Source organism: Bactrocera tryoni, chromosome 2 (genome assembly GCF_016617805.1).
Source record: "Bactrocera tryoni isolate S06 chromosome 2, CSIRO_BtryS06_freeze2, whole genome shotgun sequence".
Lineage (NCBI taxonomy): Eukaryota > Metazoa > Arthropoda > Insecta > Diptera > Tephritidae > Bactrocera > Bactrocera tryoni.
The window spans coordinates 78,216,327-78,239,243 of NC_052500.1; the positions used below are offsets into that span (position 1 = coordinate 78,216,327).

Below are 22,917 nucleotides of genomic sequence, written 5' to 3' on the forward strand. Positions count from 1 at the left end.
GTTAGCGTCTGTGAAACAATGTTTTCCGACTACAAGGATGTCATTAAACGTACTATTATTGGCGTTAAGTGTTGGATCTATGCTTAAGACCCGGAAACTGGCAATCTACTGACTGAAAATATAGTGGCAAAGGTGAGCCGAAGCCGAAAAAACTCCATCAAAGCAGTTCAAAAATCAAGTTTATATTGATAGTTTTCTTCGATTATCGAGGTGTGGTGCACTCCGAATTCCTTCCAACCGACCAAACTGTCAACAAGTAATATTATTTGAGTGTTAAGTGTCGTTAGCGCGAAGCTTTTCGTAAAAGGAGGCAGGAATTATGGGCCGACATCTCTTGGTTTTTGCACCACAATAATGCTCCGTCGCATACTGCCTTGATTCTTTATGAGTTTTTCGCCAAATTTCAACGAATATAATGCCGCAACCACCGTATTCGCCTGATTAAGCTTCGTGAGATCGCCGGCTATTCAACAAATTCAAACGACCGCGACGGAGAATCAATTTTGAGTCAATTGAAGACACTAAACGTGACTGCCTATGCGTATTGAAGGCTATTCCGGGAATTGACTTTAACAACGGTTTCGAAAATTTGAAAAAAACGTTGGCATATGCCTTTCAGTCCAATGTTAAAACCTTATTTTTTCTAGTTTGAGGTTATGTTGTTGAAAATCGAGATCGAGAAGGTGATAATATGTAAATTGGACTGCTTTCAAGTTTGATCACTAGTCTGTTTAACCCCAAAAAAATTATTTCTGAACTACATCAATTGATGATTTTCACGCCGTTCTTCTTAAAACAACGTAAGTCAAAAAATTGGTTTTTGTCATATTTAAGACATGACTCAAAAAAAAAAAAAATTTTTTTAATTTTTAAATTTTTTATTGTATTTGAGACCAATTTTGCATGGGTGCGAAATTTCGGAAATGCACTTATCACTTTGTCATTCATGCTTTTAGTGACCAATTTCTATTGCTACTTCATTTTGTCTCACCATTTTCGGTTTACTTATAATTTTCATATTTTCTTGATATTTCTACAGCTCCGATTTGTTATTTGAAGTTTTTCTATTTTGATTCACTTTCTTTTTTTATTAATTAATTTATTTTTTATTTATTTATTTTATTTTTTTGATTTAATTTTTAGTGTCTATGAAAAAAGTACAGTTATTATTACTATTGATTTACCTATTACTCTTCGACATGTGGTTTCTTCTCCTAATGCCACAAGTTGCTGTCATAGTGAAATGAATGAAATTCGTCGTATTATAACAATTACTAATCAAACGCTTAAATATGTACATATGTATGTTTGTATGTACTCTAATTTTCCATGCAATGACTCAATATTTACTAATTACTGGAATAGTTTTCATCTTCTAATCATTTTTATTGCATTTTTGCTTAATTAGTTTAATGATTATTTACAAATTATTATACTAACTACGTGTTACTTTGTTTGTTGTTGTTGTTTTATACGAAAGTCTAACACTAAATTGTAAGAATTACATTAAATGCAGCGCTCAAATGCTTTGATTTCGCTTTACTACTTTCCATTATTATTCTTGATTTTTTTCTCTCATTTTCTTAACCCTTTCTTGAGTTAACACATTTTGCACAATCTATTCGCTAGAAGTTAGTCGCTAATCTTAGTTGGGTGTAAAATTCATTGTTTGCGGATTTTGCAAAACTCTTAATAAATTCTTTGCTGTTGTTTTATGACTCAGAAGTACATATTTACAATGTTAGTGTGGCTACTTATGTACAGGGTGCGTGTAGTTAAGCCTAACAGGTAGCCAACTCCACTAATTTTGAATTTTCAGCTTAACCTACGCTGTTTTACTGATTTTTGTTTAGTTTTTTGGTTTTTGGAATTTTTTAGAAATTAATGTTTTTTGTTTAATGTATTTTTCTTCTTTTATGTACAGATATTTTCTACAGATTTATATATATTTTTCAGATTTATTTTTTTACATCTATAATGTATGTATATATCGTCACCTGAAATGCAAAATAACGTAACATCACTTTTCATAAGTTTACAAGTGAAGGAAAAAGGATATAACAGAAACCACTCATGTTGAAACAAAATTTGAGTTTTGGTTATAAATTGGGTATCAATTGGTTATATAATAGTTATAAATTGGTTATCTATTGGTTATTTATTGGTTATATCTGACAGTTAAAGCTGAAAATTTTATGCTACATACATATATGTATGTAATGACACATATGATGATGTAACGAATCATAAGCAATAAAAAACTCAATTTCAAATTGTTTGATAATACTACGTTATTTTGCATTTTAAGTGACGATATGCAGATTTTAACTGCTATTTATTATTTTTTTGTATCTTACGCAATATTTTATCCATTCTTCTATCAATGTTATCACATATTTTTATGACTTTTGCGCTTATAAATTTCTCGCCAGCAATGGTTGGCGTCTATGATTTTTTATTTTTGATTGAGAGTACACAATTTCATTGGAAAAATACATACATATGTATATACATGCAGTTAAAATCTAAATTTTGTTTTTATATTATTATATCAAAATATTTAACCCAAAGAAGTATGAACTCAACTGAAAAGGCTCATTACAACTAATAGCTAATAACTGTCTTTAGCTGTAAGCATTTGCAGGGTTGAAATGACAAAAAATCAAATTATTGTTTAGAGCTTCTCTAATAGTGGAGAAATAAAACAAAAAACAGGAGAAAAGTTTCTGAACTTCAATATTTCATTCTTCTTTCAGGATCACAATTAATATAAAATTAAAATTCTTTTTCATATTTTTTTTCATTATGAGACCGATCTATCGAAAAAAATGTAATCAATATCTGAAATAATTTTTGAATTATAGCCTTCTAAAGAGTAGTCGCCCAGTGCAATCAGCTCCATCAGTTTATCTCTAATTCCCTTTTCACGAAACAACATTTACCTAGGCATGTGATTTCTCTGAGACAAATAATCTTTCTGTATATATGAGGCCACAGCAGAAGTCCATTTTAGGCAAGAGAATACACTGTTATTAAAAATATATTCTTTCTGAATTTCATTAAGATTTATCACATATTGTCCGATAGACAAATACGATGAAATATTATATGTGGCCTAAGGAAATTATTGACCCGCTTTTACTCAGTTTTGGCACAAGGGCATGCTGTCGTCACAAAAATATTCTTCCCGAATTTCAATCATAAGTCTCACAAATTGACCGTTTTTTTAATTTTTTCATTTCATTGTACAATTTTTACACCCGTGCCAAATGTCAAAGATGAGTGAAATTATTCAACAAAGAAGTTCCATTAAATGTTGTGTGCGAAATAAAATTTCCACATCCATCGCGGCCATCAACATGACCTGATGATTAACACGTAACAAAATAAAGAAATTGGTGCTTGAGAATCGACAGTCAGAGATTTTACTGGCATCGTGGGAATATCGGAAGGATTAGTGAAAACCATTTTGAAGAAACATTTGGGCCTAAAACAAGTAAAAGAATGATTGGTTTCAAAATCGCTCAACTATTTCGACTTACGACTCGGAAACGCAAATTGGCCGAATATCGTGGCAAAAGTGAGCCGAACCCGAAAAACCCACGAGTGAAGTGTCAAAAATTATGGTTACGTGGACAGCTCTCAGAATTCCTTCCAACCGGAAAAATTGTTAACAATGAATAATATTTGAGTGTTATGTGTCGTTTTCATGAAGCTATTCGTAAGTAGAGACCGGAATTATGGGCCGACAACTCTTGGTTTTTGCAATAATGTACCGTCATATACACTTAAACCAATAACGTGCCACAACCGCACCGTATTCGCCTGATTTGGCTCTGTGTTACGTCTGGCTTCTCAGCAAACTCAAACGACCGCTCCGGACAAACTGTTTTGAGTCAATTGAAGACATTAAACAGGAATCGCTACGCGCATTGACGGCTATTCCGGTTCAGAAATTATTTTAACAAGTGTTACGATGCTTGGAAAAATGTTGGCACAAGTGTATTGGGGCCAAGGGGAATTACTTTGAGGAGGACGATATAGATTTGGAAGAATAATCCTAGAATTTTAAAATTATGAACAAAGTCTTACTATTTTTTGCTCATAGTTTGTTTACATGCCCCTGAAAAACGATACAATTTCCAGTTGTATTCATTGCTTATTTCGTTTCTAGGAGCCGCTAAGGTTAGAGGTTGGCGATTTTTGTTTGTGAATAAGTTCATACCTCGTTGCGAGTTCGTGAATCTCTTGGCCATAAGCAATACTGTAAGCACACAGCCTTAACATTCGCCAGATATGGCTTCGTGACTTTTCGCGTATAGTTGAAGGAGCTAAAGTCTATGTCAAAAATCTAGTTTAAGAAGAGTTGATTGGAAGAAGTGCTGGCATAAGTGCACTATATCGAATAAGGACTATTTTGAAAGCGACAATATTAAGGACATAAGTGCATGATGTCGAGTGGGGACTTTTGCAGTCCTCGACACTAATTTAGAATAATGAAAAAATCTTTTGGTGTTTGCAACGAAAATTCGTATTATTTTTGGAACGCAACTCTCCTATCAATGACTCAAAGAATGATTTTGGTATAATGTCTTCATTTAAATTTTTTTTACAAAATTTTTTGACCCACCCACGTATTTTATTCGATAGATTTATTATTATTCACCCTTTTTAGATTTGGTATTTAGTCTTAAAAAAATTAAGAAATTTGAAAAATTCAAAAATTAAAAATCTAATAATAATACTAACTATTTTCAGTCACACATTTGAAGTATATGGTTTTTAAATAGGGAGCTACAAAAGTAGACCGATAGGGACAGCAAGCGACGCCATATTTTTCCCGCTCTTTTGACATTTCTCTTCAGTAAGGTTTGACGTTTCATCATGGAAATATATACGATCCAACAAAGAGTCGAAATTATTAAAATTTACTACCGAAAATCGGAGTCAGTGGCCTCAACTTTAAGAGCCATTTAGTACGCGCTAGAAATACCGTGAAAACATAGTTTTTTAATTTCTTAAGACATTAGAGAAATTTTTTATCGTATGCTTTATCAGCAAACTTCAATGAAGTGAAATATATATTTACAAACATGTGAAAACTAACTACAGAGGAACAAAATGAAATCTGAGGGCATGGGAAAAGCAAGAGGTAGTTACAAAAATTTAATTTATTGTAATTTTTGTTCATAGCTGCCTTGCAAAGTCACCCAAATGTTTCGAAAAAATTTCAAAAAAATTATTATTTAGTTTCTTTCTTTTTGTCAATATGTATTAATAATTCTAAGCTAATTAAATTTTATTAATAATATATACAACAATTAATCTAAAATTATGCTATTTTACTATTTTTATCTGCAATAAATTCGAAAGCCCTTCTTAGAGCCATTTTTTTATTAAATGGATAGCTATGTATATAAAAAAGAATTTTAATATTAAAATTCCAAATGCAATTTCTTTTACCATATTTACAAAGACCACCATTAATATTAATGCTTATAAAATATATAATAGATTACAGCTATGCATTAAGGTCTACTGTACAGTAAATATTCAAAAAAGTGACAGGAACAAAATGCTTAGTGGCAACTAAACACGCTTAATATTAGTATTTACTTCTAAAAATAGTGCCAAAGATCTGCCAGCTTATCTAACCATACATATTAGCTACCTTACAACTGGTCCAAAGTATCCTGGCTCATGGGTATGGTGGGTGCCGCTGCTGTGGAAGCACTCGTCGCCACTGCCGGTGCGGCCACGGCCACCGCCAACACTTCAGCATCGCCTAAGGTTGCATCTGATGGTGGCACATCATTCGTGCGATTCAACAGATAATCCAAATCGTGCGTGATGCGATCCAACATGCCGGTCATCGAGTTCTCATCTTCGGGCGATGAGTTGCTTTCCGCTGCTTTTGAGGCGTCGCCACTGCCGCTCTGCGTCGAATCGCTCGCACTAAGGTTGCTGGCGTGGCAATCGCTTACCGTTATCGCCGCCGCCGCTGTGTTGCTGGTAATCGTTATGATGGGCGTTGGTGTTGCGGTCACCAGGCGATGATGTGCCGCAGGCGTCGCCGCCACACCGGAAACGGCCACCATTGTGGGCAGCAGTGGATCGAAGGTGTGCGTGGTGGGTTCCATGATGGTGACGCGCTTTTGCGCTTTTGGTGTTTGCGTTGTCGCCGTTGTTGTACTGATAATGCTGGTGAGTGTTGTCGGCGGCGTTTGTGGTTGCTGTTGTGGTGTTGTTGCTGTCGCTTCGACGCTGCTTTTCGCATAATTCATGGTAGTGGGTAGCGGCAGGCCGCTGCTTATCGATACGATTGTTGGTGGTGGTGGCAACATTGTGGCGTCCATGTAGGTTTGGTGATGTTGCGCAACATGTTGCTGCCCTGTTGCGTTGGCTGTGAGGTGTTGTTGCAGTGTTGTGGTATGGTGACGCGGCAAGCTGTGATGCTGCAGTTGATGATATGACATGCCTGCGGGGAGCGCGCTGCCACAAATGCCAATGATGGTGTCTGAAAGGAAATATACAAACAAACAAATGTAGTGGAGTTGAACTAATAATTGTTAGTTTGTATTGCATATGAAGAAATATTTTATAGACATAAATGTTGCAAGTAAATAATTTGTTATTTAAAATATTTGAAATGCAGAAGAGGAAGCTACAGAAATGTCAGAGCACTGCACTCCGGACTACAACGGGATGCGTCTTGATGTCTCCCCTCGAGCACCAGCATGGTGAGCCCCGTGTGTTCCCAGTTAAGGAGCATAATGAACAGCTTTCCAAGCAGTTTATGCCGCTGTGCTTTCGTAAAAATCTTACCTGCCGTCATCTACTTGTATCGGAATCGCCCGTTAGGAGCGTCAAGAGGCCCTTTCTCAGCTACGTCGATCGCATACAATAATACAGCAACCAGATTTCGGACGAAACAAATTTTGAGACATGCACTGACCGCCATTCACAGTTCCATTAACACCTTCACCGTCTCCTTCTCACTGAATGGCGTACTTGGAGTCAAACCACCACCCGACGCAGCCTACTAGCTCAAGTTGGCGCGAGAAGCGAGAATGACCCTTGCCTAGCTTCGTTCTGAATACTGTAGCAAATTAAACGTCTAGTTATCGGCGAAGATTTGTACTTTTTTCCTCCAGCGCCTTGCAGGTATGCAACAGAAAAGTATAGGAAGTGCATGTAACTGCTTTACCGACATTATGTGAATGCGGGAGCCCAAATTTAATAACACATTGAGCATAATGCATCAAGCGCACATCACGAAGAGTAGGCGTCGGAATAAAGTTGCGGAAAAATATGTCTTATAAATGAATAAAACAAGAAATTTTCCACCTTGGGAGTTCAAAACAATCGCTTTTTATTTTTTCGCATATTCAGAGTGGCACTTGTTTCATATAGGTACATAGATAAAAGCTCAGTGCTGAATCCAAAAAAGGCTAGTGCAGAAAATAAATAAGTCACCAAACTTTGGAGAATACTTCTGCGATAAAGGGGGGTACTAAGTGTGAAATTGTGAAAAAAATGTATTCTCGTCAATAGTTTCTTCTTTAAGGTTTCAATAGAGCACCTCATTCTAAATTACCCAGAAATTTGTAGAAGCAGGCTCAAGGCCCTGGATTCCATCTACGTGGACAGGGATCACATCACCCCAATCGCGCCCAGCAAGTCCTTGGAGTCAGAGTGCTTGACCTTTGTGAGCATAAGTGATATAGGAGAGGGCACAGTAGACTTTAGGTCGCAGTGCAAAGCCTCAATTATTTTTTATCTTCTATCTAGGTTTCATTCATGAAGAAGACCGGAATAATGGTAACACTGGAGAACTTTACTGCCATCAAAGATCGTGCGTAACACGAAAAATATTTATAGTTTTTATTAAAAAAATTTACTGCGTTTTACAAAAATTTTAAATCAATTGAAGCAGAACTTTTTTTAATTTATTATAATGTATAAAATATTAGCATATTGGCTGCCAAGCGGTTTTGCCGAAATCCTTTACCGGGTTCCAAGCACGTTTTTTTTAAATCCATAAATCCTCAGAGTATTTAACATAAAACCTCCAGAAATCCTTCTCAAGCGACAATGCTTCGCTCTATGGGCTCTTGAAAAGTTCCAAAAAGATTCGACGTTTGTTCAGCGGTGAGGCCCATTTATGGCTCAATGGGTTGGTAAACAAACAAAATTATCCCATTTAGGACGAAGAGCAACCTGAAGAGATTCAAGAGCTGCCATTTCATCCAGAAAAAACAACAGTTTGGTGTAGTTTGTAGGCCGATGAAATCATCGGTCCATATTTTTTCAAAAATGATGCCGGTGTGAACCGGCGACCGTTATCACGCCATGATAACCGACTATTTAATGCCTGAAATTGAAGCTCGTTATCTCGGCGACATTTGGTTACAACAAGACGGAGCCACTTCTTAAACATCGCATCAATCAATGGATTTATTGAGAGAAAACTTCGGTTAGCACATAATTTCACGTTTTGGGAAGGTCGATTGGCCACCAAGATCGTGTGAGATCACACCGTTAGACTTTTTTCTGTGGGGATATGTAAAGTCTAAAATGTATGCGGACAATCCTGATTCGTTTCAGGCCTTGGAGCAAGACATCTCGCGTATCATTTGCTAGTTAGCAGTCAAAATGGTCGAACGAGTTATCGAAAATTGGACTCTACGAGACCATCATTGGCTGCGGCCAATATTGGAAAGAATTAATTTTCAAAAAATAAATGCCAAAGAATGTTCTTTCGAATGATATTAAACATTTCCCATTAAATTTAAAGTTTATGTGTCGTTTCTTTAAAAAAGTATGGAACCTCGAAATGGATCACTCTTTTGTAAAGATGGTTGTTTTTACTAAACTCTATTGGACCATTCTTGCCGAGACTAACCTGTAGACCAATTAAAAACTATCTTGGCTCGGTATGTATATGTTTGTCGAGCGCGACATTTCAGTGACCCTTCTACGTGCATTCGTTCCTAGGAAGAATACCCAAATTATCTGCTTATGAAGTATGTTACGTGAACTAAACAGAAAAGGTAGTTTTGGGTAGGATTTTCTGGGACAAGCTGACCGCTGATGGTTACGTCTTCAAGTCGTTGCTGGACTTTAGGATACACAAATTAAAACTCTTACCATCCAACATATTCCTCGTAAAGCTTTAACATCTCCAACCAAAAATCTTTTAAAATGCAGTAAAAATGTTAGTTCTTGCACAGCAACACACAAACTTGGTTTAATTTCCGCAATCTGCCTGCTCTTCGGATACACTTACTATCCCTAATGCTCTTATGCGCAAAAGTATAATCAAATAAAATTGTAAAAAAGAACAATATTTATTTTTAGCTAACGCTAGTGTAAATATTTTGAGCCAGCGAAGCGAAGCAAAGGAGATGTAAGAATAACAACACATGTATGTATGTATGGTATATATAAGTGTATGAAGTGGATATATATATAGTATATACATAGGTTTTATAATATATACTAGCATGTATATATATATGTATGTGCGGAAAAAATTTAATTCTCGCTATGCTTCAAGTTTCTTCACCAATATGCACACAAGAAGCTGAACGCTGAGTAAAGTAATGGCATTGTAGGCACCTAATGAAAGGTGTACGAGCTTTTATGTAGTGGTTTCGGCAAGTTCCAAGCTCCTTGGTGTCTCTCAAATTGCTGCTGTGCGGCGCTCGTTCAACGCTTTTGTCGGTCTTCATCACTAACTAGTAGCCACTTGATGTGCTTAAATCGAAAATGTGGCCTGCTTTGCTTTTGCCTTCCTTCGGAGGCTTTTTCTGCTTTGTCCTTTTTTCGGTTGTTAGTTTGTATAGTTATTATTATTGCTAATATACTTGCTGTTTACGTCAAAGATTTTTACAATATATTTTTCTTTATTTTGTAAGTTGTTGTGCATATTTGAGTGGAACATTTGCAGTTAGCCTTAAAGGGAATTAAGGGATTTGCAATTTGAAGGATATACTATATTTAGATTTCTGTTGGTTGAAGAGACGAGAGACTGAGACTCAGATTTGCATACATATATGCTTTTATATTTACATGTGTAAATATAGATAACATATAGTATTTTGAGGCTAAGCAGCTGAATTCGTACCCTCGAGGAATAAACAGTTTTAAGGGGAAAAAGTAACTATACCAGCGTTAGTAGTAATATTTATAGCTAATAACAATATAATATAATATAAAAAATAAAACAAGAAAATAAAAGCGTCGGTTGCGCCAACGTTTTAATACCCTTCACAAATAAAAAAGTTTCCATACAAGAAATTGACCTGGATTGCTCAATTTGTATGACAGCTATATGCTATAGTCATCCGATCTGAACAGTTTCTTCGAATATAGTTGCGATGTCTTAGATAATATGTTGTGCCAAATTTGGTGAAGATATCTCATCAAATGAAAAAGTTTTCCAAACAAGAACTCGATTTTCATCGACTATAGTCGACCGATCAGAATAATTTATTCAGATACAGTAGCGATACCTTAGATATTAAGTTGTGACAAATTTCGTGATGATATCTCGTCAAGTGAAAAAGTTTTCAAAACAAGAACTCGATTTTGGTCGTTCTTTAGACCGGGTCCCGGAACACAGCTTAAGATTAATTTTTAGGTGCTTCTAGGTATAAAGAAAAAAATGTATTGCACTTTGCGCTTTTCCTACCTAGTAACTATTGCAATTCAACTTAGTCGTCGCATCCTCTTCCCTTCAACTATTTCGAAGCTAAGCCATAAGACATTCTTTACATATTTCATTGCCTAATAATTAAGCAACAAATCCGGGATAAGTCTGCAGTAACAAGTAAATAAATAAATTTGACAATCTCTTCTGCACACACACTCACCTGGTGGCGCCACGCCCTGCAGTATATCCAAAGTCTCCAGACCCACAAACTCCGTGCTTGCTGCGGCGCCGTGCAGTTGTCGCCTGTTCAAACTGCCCGTCATGCCGCCGAGTTGTATGCCCGCACCGTAGGCGTCATAATAACCCATGCCACCGGTGGTGACCACAACGCCACCGCCCACCACACCGGTCGATGTTACGGTGGCAGCCGCATTGCTGCCACTGCCGCCGCCACCACCGACGCTGCCTAGTATGTTGCAGCATCTCGTTGCCGGCGAGGTCATCGCCGCGGCGGCCGTCTCTTGCAGACAGCTGACATGAGGCGGCAGCTTGCGCTCCAGACTGGCTGCATTCAGGAACGTTTTGACGCTACTGCCCACTGTAGACGCGGACGCTGTGGGCAGCAGGGGGCAACGCTGTTGCGCGGTGGGTATAATTGTGAGTGGCAGTTGCACGCCACCGGAGATTTCAAGCTGTTGCGGTGGTGGTGGAGGCGCTGCAAGTAGTGTTGTTACCGGCGCGCCGCTTCCGTTTTCTTTTTCCTTTTCATGGCTCGCGTAGACTGTTTGGGGGGTTAGAAAAAAATGTGTGAGTCTATACAGAGAGTGTTATGCAATATATTTCAGCGGATTTGAATTTGGAAGAAATATATTTTCTTATTTGAAAGACTGTGTTTGTCTATCAAATATGGAATTTATATTTATTATTAGGCTTTACATTTAACCAAATAAAGTATACTCCATAATGCTCTTTGCATTTCATTCCTTTATTATATATTTTTTATTTTGTTTACAACGTTGTTATAATGTGTTTTACTCTTATTTTGTCATACTTACAACTGAGCGGACTATTTATGGACCCCGTACAATAGTTGTCATCCAAACTTGTCTTACTCGAACTGAGCTTCTTCTTCAACGTGCCACTGCTGCTGTTGATGCTGCTTGGCGGCGCGCGTAGACTGCTCTCCGCTTTTATAACAAAGCAATAAAGTATAGAGAAACCCTAGAATTAAGAAACGAGTTGTGTTTGGGTTAAAAATTGAGTTTTGGAGTGCAATTTTAAAGAATATGTGAATAATTTGTAACTATAAATAAAGAAGTAAGGAAGTACTAAGTTCGGGCGTAACGTACCGACGAAAAATTACAAGAATCCAAGTTCGAGAAATTCTTCAGCAAAATATGGAATTAGGGATCCGATGTTAACTATCTTTGTCTGCAACACAAACCAAAAAACTGTTCCCTGGGCTTCACTAAGGTACCCCGCATAAAGAGTTTTTCAATAACAGCGCTACAAAAGGTTTTGTCAAGGTGTGGCAATTCTTTATTCCTGTGAATGTGCATTCGATGTCTTTATGTATGGAGCTCGATTTCTTTGCATGGCGACCACGGGCACGCTTGCAGAAGTCCAGATGCTGAACCCAATTTTTGACGGTTTTTAAGTATAAATCGGCCGATACTGCTGCAATTTTACGTTCCATATTTGTACGAAGTTCATCAATCGTCGCCGGTTTGTTGGCATAGACCATAGACTTGACGTAGCCTCACAGAAAAAAGTCTAACGGCGTTAAATCGGACGACTGAAGCGGCTAATTGACTGGGCAATTTCGTGAGAAAACACGTTAACCAAATTTGATTTTCAATAAATCGATTGTGATATGCGCTGTGTGGCTTGTGGTGCCGTCCTGTTAGAACCACATATTGTCCAAGCCCATATCATACAATTTGGACCAAAAAATTCGGCTATCACTGAGCTGTAGCGATTACCATTCACAGTAACGTGACGGTTTTACCACGGCCGTACCAAACCGTAATTTTTCGGAATGCAATGGTAACTCATGGCGTACATCTGGATTGCTACCTAACCAATAACGTATATTTTGCTTGTTGACGAAGCCATTCAGCCAGAAATGAGCCTCATTGCTCAAGATGAATTTTCGATGAATATCCGGATTATTTTCAAGTTGTTGCTTATTTCAATTCATGAACATACGACGATCATGGTGGTCAAGCGGCTTCAGTTCTTGCGTCAATTTGATCTGGTAAGGATGTAAGCCAAAATCTTTTCGCAAAATTCGCCACAATGACATTACAGAGATGCCCAACGCTTGAGAACGACGCGTGAGAGACTGATTTGGGTCTTCCTCAATTGATGCGCTAGCGGCAGCAATATTTTTGACAGTACTGGAACTTCCTTGTCTCACGCGAACATTTTGTTCTATACCTATGGATTCAAATTTTTTCCAATAGACGCTCAATTGTTGATCTGACAGGACTTATAAAGACCATTAATTGAACTAAGCTACTTTTATATAGTCCCGTTACATAACCTTATATCTATCTCGCTTAGTTTTACCACAACGGAATTCGCTTGAGGTTATCATAAGTCACTTACTCTTCAGTTATTGGTGATGAAATGGTGGTAAATAGTGGTCAAGAGAGGATTGACGGTGAGAAAGGTTTTACTATGTGTTTAGTGACATTGAGAGGTAACCAAATATTATAAACTGCCCCCCTAAGGCCAAACTTTTCATTTGAACCTGTACTATCAACAATTGTACTATCTAAAGAAGCAATCGACCATAAGCGAAGTTTCTTTTAACCAAACTGTGAATATCGAAATCTTCATTCCATCTATGTTAAGTAAAATCCGAAATTATGTAACTGAAATAGTTATGTACTTATTTTTTACTAGACTTTATATAATATTTGATATACAGCACACGCTCGAATACGTGAACTAATTAAAACTAACTAAAAACAGTCGTCTGTTTTGATCTTCTAATTATTTTTTTTTTTATTATGCAATTGTACCTAGTATGTAATATAAAATACTAACAAACAATTCGATTATAATTAATTAGTAGAACTGCTTAAAAGCTAAATGTTAAGAATTACATTTGCAGCTACTATTCTCTTACTAGGTCGGAAGGCTCCAACAGTTTCGATGAGTCTGGAAGCCTTCTCATTAACGTGTTGTCCAAGCCTCAGTTCGTGAGACTTTGCAATTTTGGAGATTTAATTTATTACTGAATTCACGCCTAGATAACAGTGCAGTTCAGCAGGTCTAACGTCAAGCAGCATTAACTAAAGTCCTTAGTACCTTACTCTGAAAGCGCTGAATGCTGTCAAGACAGCTTTGACTTGAGCAACCCCATAGTTGGGCTTCTTAGGCACAGACTGGCTTTACAACTTGATTGTATACTGACAGCTTGTTTTGAATGGATAGAGGGGATTTCCTGCCAACTAGGTGGTAAAGTTTAGCAAATATCATATATTACAGCTTTCTCCTTTAGGCCTCTCAATACATTCACATCGTTCTGATCGACGCCTTCATGATTAGCCCACTGTAACGATTTATTGAAAACTTCAGCTGCTTCATTTGGTTTGATTTTTTCCGGTATTTCTGAGACGCAGTCTTTGTGTGATTCATGCCCTGGTTCAATATCATCGTCTGTATAATCTACCTCAATATCTTCGTAACACCCACGAATAGTTGGTAACGCACATTCACTCTAAAATTTTTAATAAGAAGTAAATTCGCAATCACCTGTATAGCTATGAACATTTATGCGGACAAAAACAAAGCGCAGGATTTAAACTGAATTTGGTGGCATAAACATTGCGAAAATTTTTTCCACCTTTCGCTATTTAGCTTCATCTGGTTGAGAAAGAGCGTTGACCTTTAATTGGCAAGTTTTTCTCCTTTAAAAATAATTTTCCCTTAAAAACAATAAATGTTACAAAATTTTTTACAAATGTTAAAAGGAACGAATGATTCAAGAAACCATTCTTTAAAAATAGCCGACGTCATCCAGGGGAATTTTGAGTTCTTGTACTCAATGGGACACTGAACATTTTTAAAACAGCATGGTTTCTTTGCCTTTCTAATATCCAAATTTTTGAGTTTATAAGTTCCAGTGTGGTTTGAACTACACAAACACGTGATTCGCTGCCTCTCCGACTTTCCGCCTGTGGCTTTTTTTTTCAAACTTTAGACGTACCTTGTTTCTGGCACAAGCTTCAAAATAAAGAGTACTCGTCACCATTACATAGATTATCCCTGACCAAGTCCAATTCGGGGTTTTTAGCTATAAAAGGCTATAAAGGTATTTTCTATAAAACGCTTAACTAGCTGATGCTTTGCAGACAACTTTGCGCTCGTTACTTGAGGAAGTCGAATGCCATATCTTTCCTGTGAAATTTTGAAGCCATCTATCGCTAGCGTAAAACCAAATTCGGTTTCCTTTCATCTTTAACGTAGATTTCTGGTATTTTCTTTTAGCATTAAAGCACTTAGTGGACAGTTCTTATTTCACAAACAAGCGTGTTAACGTTTCTGAGTATTCACGTTTTCGAGCGTGCGCTGTATATAGACTAATTGTTGCCATAATTTTGCCAAATCAAATCGTGAATTGGCGATTAGACAGAATTGCACAATTAGAAATGTAATTAACCATAATACTTATATTTTTGTTAAAGAAAGTATTTTAAGCGGAAATATACATATAATGTTAATACAATACAAATAACAACGATTTGTGAAATTAATATGAAATGTAAATGAAAACTAGTAACATTGGCGAGCGACGCCCAAGACTATAAATACACGTTTTAGCTATTGTAACTGTATGCATTTATGCATCTACTTTCTAAGCATTAATAGCTACATGGGTATTCACACGCATTCACTTGGCTTGCCAGCAAAAATCCGTACTGCCGAATGCTCATAAATATTGGCTAAGCTTAATATCATTAAGCGCCTACATACATATGTATATACGGCGCGTACATGCTTTAAATATACACACATATGTACATACTCTAGCTATATGTATATATATATATATATATATATATGCATTTGTATATATATTTATATAAACCATAGTCATGCTTACGCATACGCTTAAAGCGATAAACGCCCACTTACAGCGCCTAAAAACAGACACAAATAAGTTGACTAAATGCAAGCACGCACACATGTTGATGGAAATTTGGCCAAACTGCATTTATAGCATACATATATTCATTTACTTTCCATTAAGGCTTGCATAAAATTATTCTTGCGGTTATTTGGTGTTTATGGTATAACAATTTGGGCTTTGTTGTAGCTGCTGTTGAGCTACTTTTCGTATTATGAATAATTAAGCGATTCGCTAGCATGGCACAGAGTTAACATTAGTAGTGGTGTTTACTTATATTTGTATATACATAAGTAATACAATATATAATATTGTATATATATACAAATGTTAGTGTTTGTAGTAGAGAGATTAGGAGAACTGGAGAATTTTTGTATTGAGCGTACATGTAGTAAGTCGTGTCTAATATATCAGAGGATGGAATTTTAACTGTATTTATTCACCAGTTGCAAGTGAGGTTTAGCAAATAGCTACAACAAAATTCACAGCTTTGTCGCGCCGAAAATTGTTCTAACAACAGTTTAAGATAAATATTTGTTGCTTTGGGGTGGGTTTATTGCTTATGGTATCTGGTATATTTAGAAATCTCCTTTAATAAAGGATACTAGTTCGACTACAACTAGTTTTGCGCCAATTGAGTTGAGAATAGCGGATGAAAGCAGAAGCTCAAAGAATTATATAATATTATAAAGCATATCATTGAACTGCTCCATGTGGTACCATTTCTGAACTAGTTGCTCTCCAATAAAAAGTGCAGACAAAAGAAATATTTCTTAATTATTGGTTCCCGTAAAATTTTTTCAAATGTATTGTAATGAGCAATGATTTTGGACTTTTGGAGACTGTAATTAAGATAGAAGGTATCACAGAATAGAATTTAATTGAGATTTTCATCGCGACCTAAGGTCTATCGTGCCCTCCTCTCCATCACATGCGCTCGCAAAAGAACAGTATACTGTTGAGGAGATGTGATCCCTATCCAGGTACATATATCTGAGGGCCTTAAAGCTGGGTCTATAGATTGCTGTGCAATCCAGAATTAGGTGGTCAGTAGTAAATAGTTAAATATCTAAAATCAGTTTGCAAAAGAGGCTAGATCGATGCTTCTTCAGCCTAATGTGGAATGCGACTAGTAGACGAGGTTTGTTTTTGCAAAGGTTTATCATTCTCTTTTATATTTTTTGTGTTTTAACCTCTCATTAGCAGCTCTCCATTGCAAATATTTCATATTTTCTGCCTTTATCTCTCTCTTCTTACTCTCTTCTCCATATGGGCCAGTTCTTTTAGAGTAAAGGATTTTTACCATAAAGCAAAGTTCTGGTCCCATTATTATAGAAGTAGCAATAGTGTGGGAAAGTTCATCCATTAGATGCTTGACGGCTCACCATTTATGCCCCTGTAACCAGATAAGGTATACACTCTTGCAAACAAATATGGTATTCAGCCGTTCTATATACTTCTGCATACCTCTGTAACGTTTTGATCTTATAGGCTGGGGTCGTTTTTAGTGCCGCTTGACTATCTCTCAGTATGGCCATACTGTTAATGATGTATTTCTACAGACATACTTACAGCAAAGATCTCTGTTTGAATATGCTCGGAAAGTATGCTGTAGCTATGGAAAGTTTAGCGCCTGCAATACTTGCACTAATGCCTTCCAAGTTTTTCGAGCCGTCAGTGTACTACCCCCAGTTGTAGGTCAAGCATGGAATCATTCCAGTCAGCCTTACTATCGGGGATAACTTTAAACTTCTTTATGAAGTTTACCCTTTTGGTTTTGACATTTCTTGGAGGGTCGGTGGTGTCTCTTCACCTATAGCCTCGATTAGTTGCGACGATATTATCTTGCATTTTTCATACCCCTCAGCTGCCATAGTATCCATTGTTTATAGAACGGTGAGAGTTCCAGCGTGACTTCGAGCTTTGCGCTTGGAGAAGTGCACAAGCAGGCGAGTCTCTGCAGCTTCGATAGTTGAAGTCCTACTAAAGTCTGCAATGCTTTCGATGCCCAAGCAACCGCTATATTGACAACAATCGGACTCACGTTCACAATATACAACCACCTGGTGATAGTTGGCTTGCAGTCACAGGATTTACTGGTCAGACATCTGCATACCATGAGTGCCTCTATGGCTTTAGACAATCTTTCTTAATTCCCAAAAATCGGCTGTTTCTTAAAAAAGTGATTTTGCCTCTTGATAAATATGAAAAATTTAGGAAACAGTGTTTCTTTTTGAAGGGAATATTACTTACGAAGTCTATTATAAATTAATGGAGTCATTTTTCTTGGAGTAAAGAACTTAGGACGACAATATATTCCGATTTGTCTTCCCGTTTGTGAAGAAGCGAATACTCAAAAGTCGATGTTCGTTTTCAATAGATGTAAGGTTTTGTATAGAAGTAAGGACGAAGACCACAGCATATAGTAATGAAAATTGAGAGCATGTATAAGGAATGAATATATAATATACAAGATATATATTTGTACTCTAGGATATTCATGAAAGTAATACGGAGAAGCACAAAGCCTGTATAATTTTTAAACGCGCTTTGCCCATCGCTTCGCACCCGCTAAATTATTACACTTTCAATGCTTTGAATGCCTGCATACTAGTACATCCTCGCTCAACACTGTTGGAGTAATATTTAAACTTGTCTCTTTTCACTAACCCTATCTCTCCCACTCTCTCCTTATGCCCACGAGACAAGTGTAAACAAGTTGCGGCATTTAAGTTGGAATTTCTGAGTGCACACATAAACCTAGTTACTTTCAGTCTCGATGCACACACTACACTATACCTACAACAACCACATGACCGAGCTGTGTGTAGTGCTTTCACGAAGATTTATGACGCCTTTAAATGCGCTTTGCTCGGAAAATGCATAAATAATAAGTTGATATACTTAACTGTAGTTTTCGGGCGCACACTTAGAAATATTTGCCTATATCTAAGTAGCTATGTTGATAATGGATGGTGGCGTGTGATGCACTTCCTGCAATAATGGTGCATGGGCACGAATAGTTGGCTTAGTTGTTTATAATATTTGAGGGCTTACTGGAGTACTGGAATGCAGTTATAGAGGCCATTCTGTAAAGCGAAAGTGGCATTTTTTTGGAAATTGTTATCAGGCTGCCGGCGGAATGGCAGTGAAAGTTAATATGACAGTTTAGAAATAAATTATAAAATATGGGAATTCTGTGTACCAAAAGATTGAGATTTTTCAATGGATTTGAATACAGTTTGTTTCAATAGAATCTTAGAAAGTATGCTAAGCAATCACTGTGCCTTAAGCCAATACTTAAAATAGTTCATCCCTTTCTTTCGATGAAGTTTTCGCTACACCCAGCCGGTATCTCCGTCCGTGAATCACCTAACAATAGTTGTAGGCGGCTCCCGGTAAAATTTGAGCCGAATCGGAATCGAAATTATGTTTTGGGGGAAGAGGTCGTGTTGGAGGATTTAAAAATTATAAAAAAAGTAATGTAATCGTTCGGAGACACAATTATTGTTCTTGAAAGGGAACTTCGGTGAAATCAAGTAGCACTTGGACCATCACTTTTCTACTTCGGTGAGGGTCAAAAATTGGTTTACAACAGGTGCGCATTTCGGGGTTTGAAGAGCCACACACAAGTGTCTTGAAAACGGCTACCACGGTAGAAGATGTGACAAAAATATACGATCTGGTATTCTCAGACCGCCGATTGAATTTGTGCGATATAGCTTATATGTATAATATGCATCTTAAAAGACCATCTGGGTCATACCATGTACAAAATATTGGGCATGAAGAAGCTGTCAGTACGTTCAGTGCCGCATTTGGTTACTCCAGGAGGATTAGGATTTTCTGCGTTTCTGCGGGACCTTCGACGAACCATGGATTCACATGGTCAATCTTCTCGGAAGAAGGTAAAAGCTGCCCTACTGACCGTAAATGTGATGGCTAGGATAGATGGCGGGATCTTCGACTGACCTGGTTCGTAGGAGAGGCTAAGGAACATTTGATAATGCGAACTTCTCAATCCAAAGCTCTCTGAAGAAGGTAACGGCTGTTCTACCGAGCGAAATTGGGATGGCTAGAATAGATGGCGGTACTTCGACGAACCATGGATCCACTGGATCCCTCTCATATGAACCAGTGGATGGAACATTCGATAGTTCATAATGCCAAATCGCTCTGAAGAAAGTAAAAGCTGTCCTACCGACCGTAAATGTGATGGTTAGGATGGATGCCGGGACCTTCGACGAAGCAGGAATCCACTGGTTCAAAGGAACTTCACGATGCCAATCCCTCCGAAAAATTTAAAGGCTGCCCTACCTACCGTAAATGTGAGAGACCATGGAACACGATAGTGCGAGTTTCACAATGTCTCCCTGAATAAAGTAAAGACTTGCTTATCGACCGGAAAAATGAAATGTGATGGCTAGCGCTTTTTTTTTGGGGGTTCTGGGATTCTAGGTGTGATCTATATAGATTATCTGTAGATATCCAGGTGGTTACAAGGACCTATTATGACGAACTGCCAAAGAATTAACCATTTAATGAGGGAAACAAGCGCATTCACCATAAGAACTCAGCGGTTTTGAACCTCCGAGCTCGAAATTGGTCCAGTTAGGCAACGAAGTGCTGTCGTATTCACTATTATGGTCGTTTTGATATTGAGGTTTGGACCCTCGTGACTTATTTTTGCTTTCAAACTTGGAAAAGTCACACGCCGTGAAGAAATTTGGTTCGAATCAAGAGGTTAGGTATTTTTTAGAAGGGTAAGGGAATTGGAGTTCCACTGTGTGTAGACTTATGAAAGTGTATAGAGCTTTAGGGTACCATCTTTGAAAAGTTGTGATTTTTTTCATTGTATTTATACTTTTCGGCTCATCCTCGCCTAAATGTTGATATCTAACCCCCATTTCACGCATTCACATAAATTTTATAGTCATAAATTGCACACACAATCCACTTAAGACATGTTAATAAACCACAATTTTAATGAACTCTCTACAAATACCGGTTATGTATATACCCATGTAACTTTGTATGTACTTAAAGCAAGTCTCGTTCACTCGGAAGCAAATTAAGTTTATTTGTTTGCTACAAAGTGTAAGAAATTCTAGAAATAATACGCTAAACAATTCAAAATATAATTTCCCTCTTCAAAACACACAAACTGACACACTCACACAAACACACACACACGCTTTTAACGCTTTCCTTATTTGCTTTCCGCTTTTGCTATTTCCCCATGGCAATTTGGTGGTTTCCGCGGAAACGCAAAGAAAAAAGTTTCAGAAATTAGAAAAACGGAATAAAACAAAGTAGAAGAAAGCATTCAGAAAGGGTTCGCACATTTCCGCAATTCCTTCCGTTTCAAGTTACAAAGTGTCGCGCTCACATTGTGAATTGTTCTAATATAAGAATGTGTATGTTTCTCGGTGTGTGTGCGTCAGTGTATTTTTGCGCCACAGGCACACGCACGTATAATCAAATATATTTGTATGAGTGCAAGTAATTCCATAATTTAGAGCATGCATAAAGGAATTAGAGGCAGCAGCAACACGAAAGAGCATAGGAAGGACAGAGAAAGAAAGTAAAAAAAAAAACAAATAAAAAAACAAAGAGTTCATTGACATTTCTTATGCTTCACATACGCAGACACAGGCGCTTCAACGCCTGCAAATAAGCTCGATTGCATTTAAGATGCGCGTCGAGAGCAACTCGCGAACCATGTGGCTATAATTGGTTGTGTTGGTTTGCGTTATCATAAAAACAACAAAAAATGTTAACTTGGATTGCAGCGGTGTGAAAATACCCTTCATAGTTGCATTTTTCGTGGTAAAAAAATATCTTTTTCATGATTTTCCATCAAGGCCTTGATTTTGATCGATCAGTTTGTATGACAGGTACATATTATACTGGTCCAATCTGAACAGTTTCTTCAGATATGGTAGCTAAGCTTTAGATTACAAGTTCTGCCAAATTTCGTGAAGATAACTCGTCAAAAAAAGAAGTTTTCAATACAAAGACTTTATTTTGATTGATCGTTTTGTATGGTAGCTATATGCCATAGTTCTCCGATCTTAACAATTTCTTCAGATAAGGTAGCGACGCTCTAGGATATAAGTTATGCTAAATTTCATGAAGATATCTATTCAAACAAAAAAGTTTTTCTTACAAGGACGTGATTTTGATCATTCAGTTTGCATGACAGCTATATGCTATAGTGATCCGATCTAAACAATTTCTTCTGAGTCTACACCGTTATTTTGGAAAACAAGCCACGCCAAATTTCATAAAGATAACTTGTCAACTAAAAAAGTTTTTCATACAAGGACTTTATTTGGATCGATCCGTTTGTATGACAGCTATATACTATAGTGATCCGATTTGAACAATTTCTTCTGAGTCTACACCGTTATTTTGGAAAATAAGCCAACCCAAATTTCATAAAGATAACTTGTCAACTAAAAAAGTTTTTCATACAAGGACTTTATTTGGATCGATCCGTTTGTATGACAGCTACTTATGTATATGATATAATCAATCGATAGCAACAGTTCTGACAAATAAGCAGTTGCTTGAGGAGAAAATAAGATTGCAAGATTTTAGATCTATATCTCCAAAACTAAGGGACTAATTCGCATAGCTAAATCGTCTCAGGTCGTCACACTGATTATTTATATATACACCATATATACATATACATAATTTTAGGATCTCTGATGTTTCCTTCCGGGTGTTAACATGCATTTCATAACAAACTTTATATACCCTGTTTAGGGTAAGACACATCAGGAAAAGCGCAACCTTAACTGGCGAGCCACGAGATTCTCTGCGTTGAAGTGAAGAAAATAACCGGCGCATTTCTAAGCGAAAATATATATGTATGTATATCCACGTTCTTTCGACTGCAAAAGTCACTTGGTCTACGCTTCACAACTAACTGGCTGTCGTGACTAGTATATCAACGAATTTATGCACCAGAAAGCAATGCGTTCTAGCGAGTATGGACAAGTTCAAAAATTATGCCGTTGGTTGGGAGGTGGATATGCTGTCGGTTGCGTCGGAAGTGGTTTGCAAGATATTCCAAATGTATAGCGTACACTGCGTAGAGCATCGCCATCAG

The 22,917-nt window shown here is 37.2% G+C and overlaps 1 protein-coding gene across 1 annotated transcript in view; it reads right to left on the reverse strand.

Moving 5' to 3' along the window:
- Positions 1-5,458: 5,458 nt before the first annotated feature.
- Positions 5,459-22,917, reverse strand: part of LOC120768553 — a 352,878-nt gene continuing 335,419 nt past the window's right edge. Inside the window, exons 19-21 of the mRNA XM_040095297.1 lie at positions 11,713-11,878; positions 10,878-11,438; positions 5,459-6,517 (exon numbers count right to left, since the gene is read on the reverse strand). Of these exons, the coding sequence (XP_039951231.1) occupies positions 5,673-6,517; positions 10,878-11,438; positions 11,713-11,878 (1,572 nt within the window). The 3' untranslated portion in view covers positions 5,459-5,672. The remainder of the gene's footprint in view (positions 6,518-10,877; positions 11,439-11,712; positions 11,879-22,917) is intronic.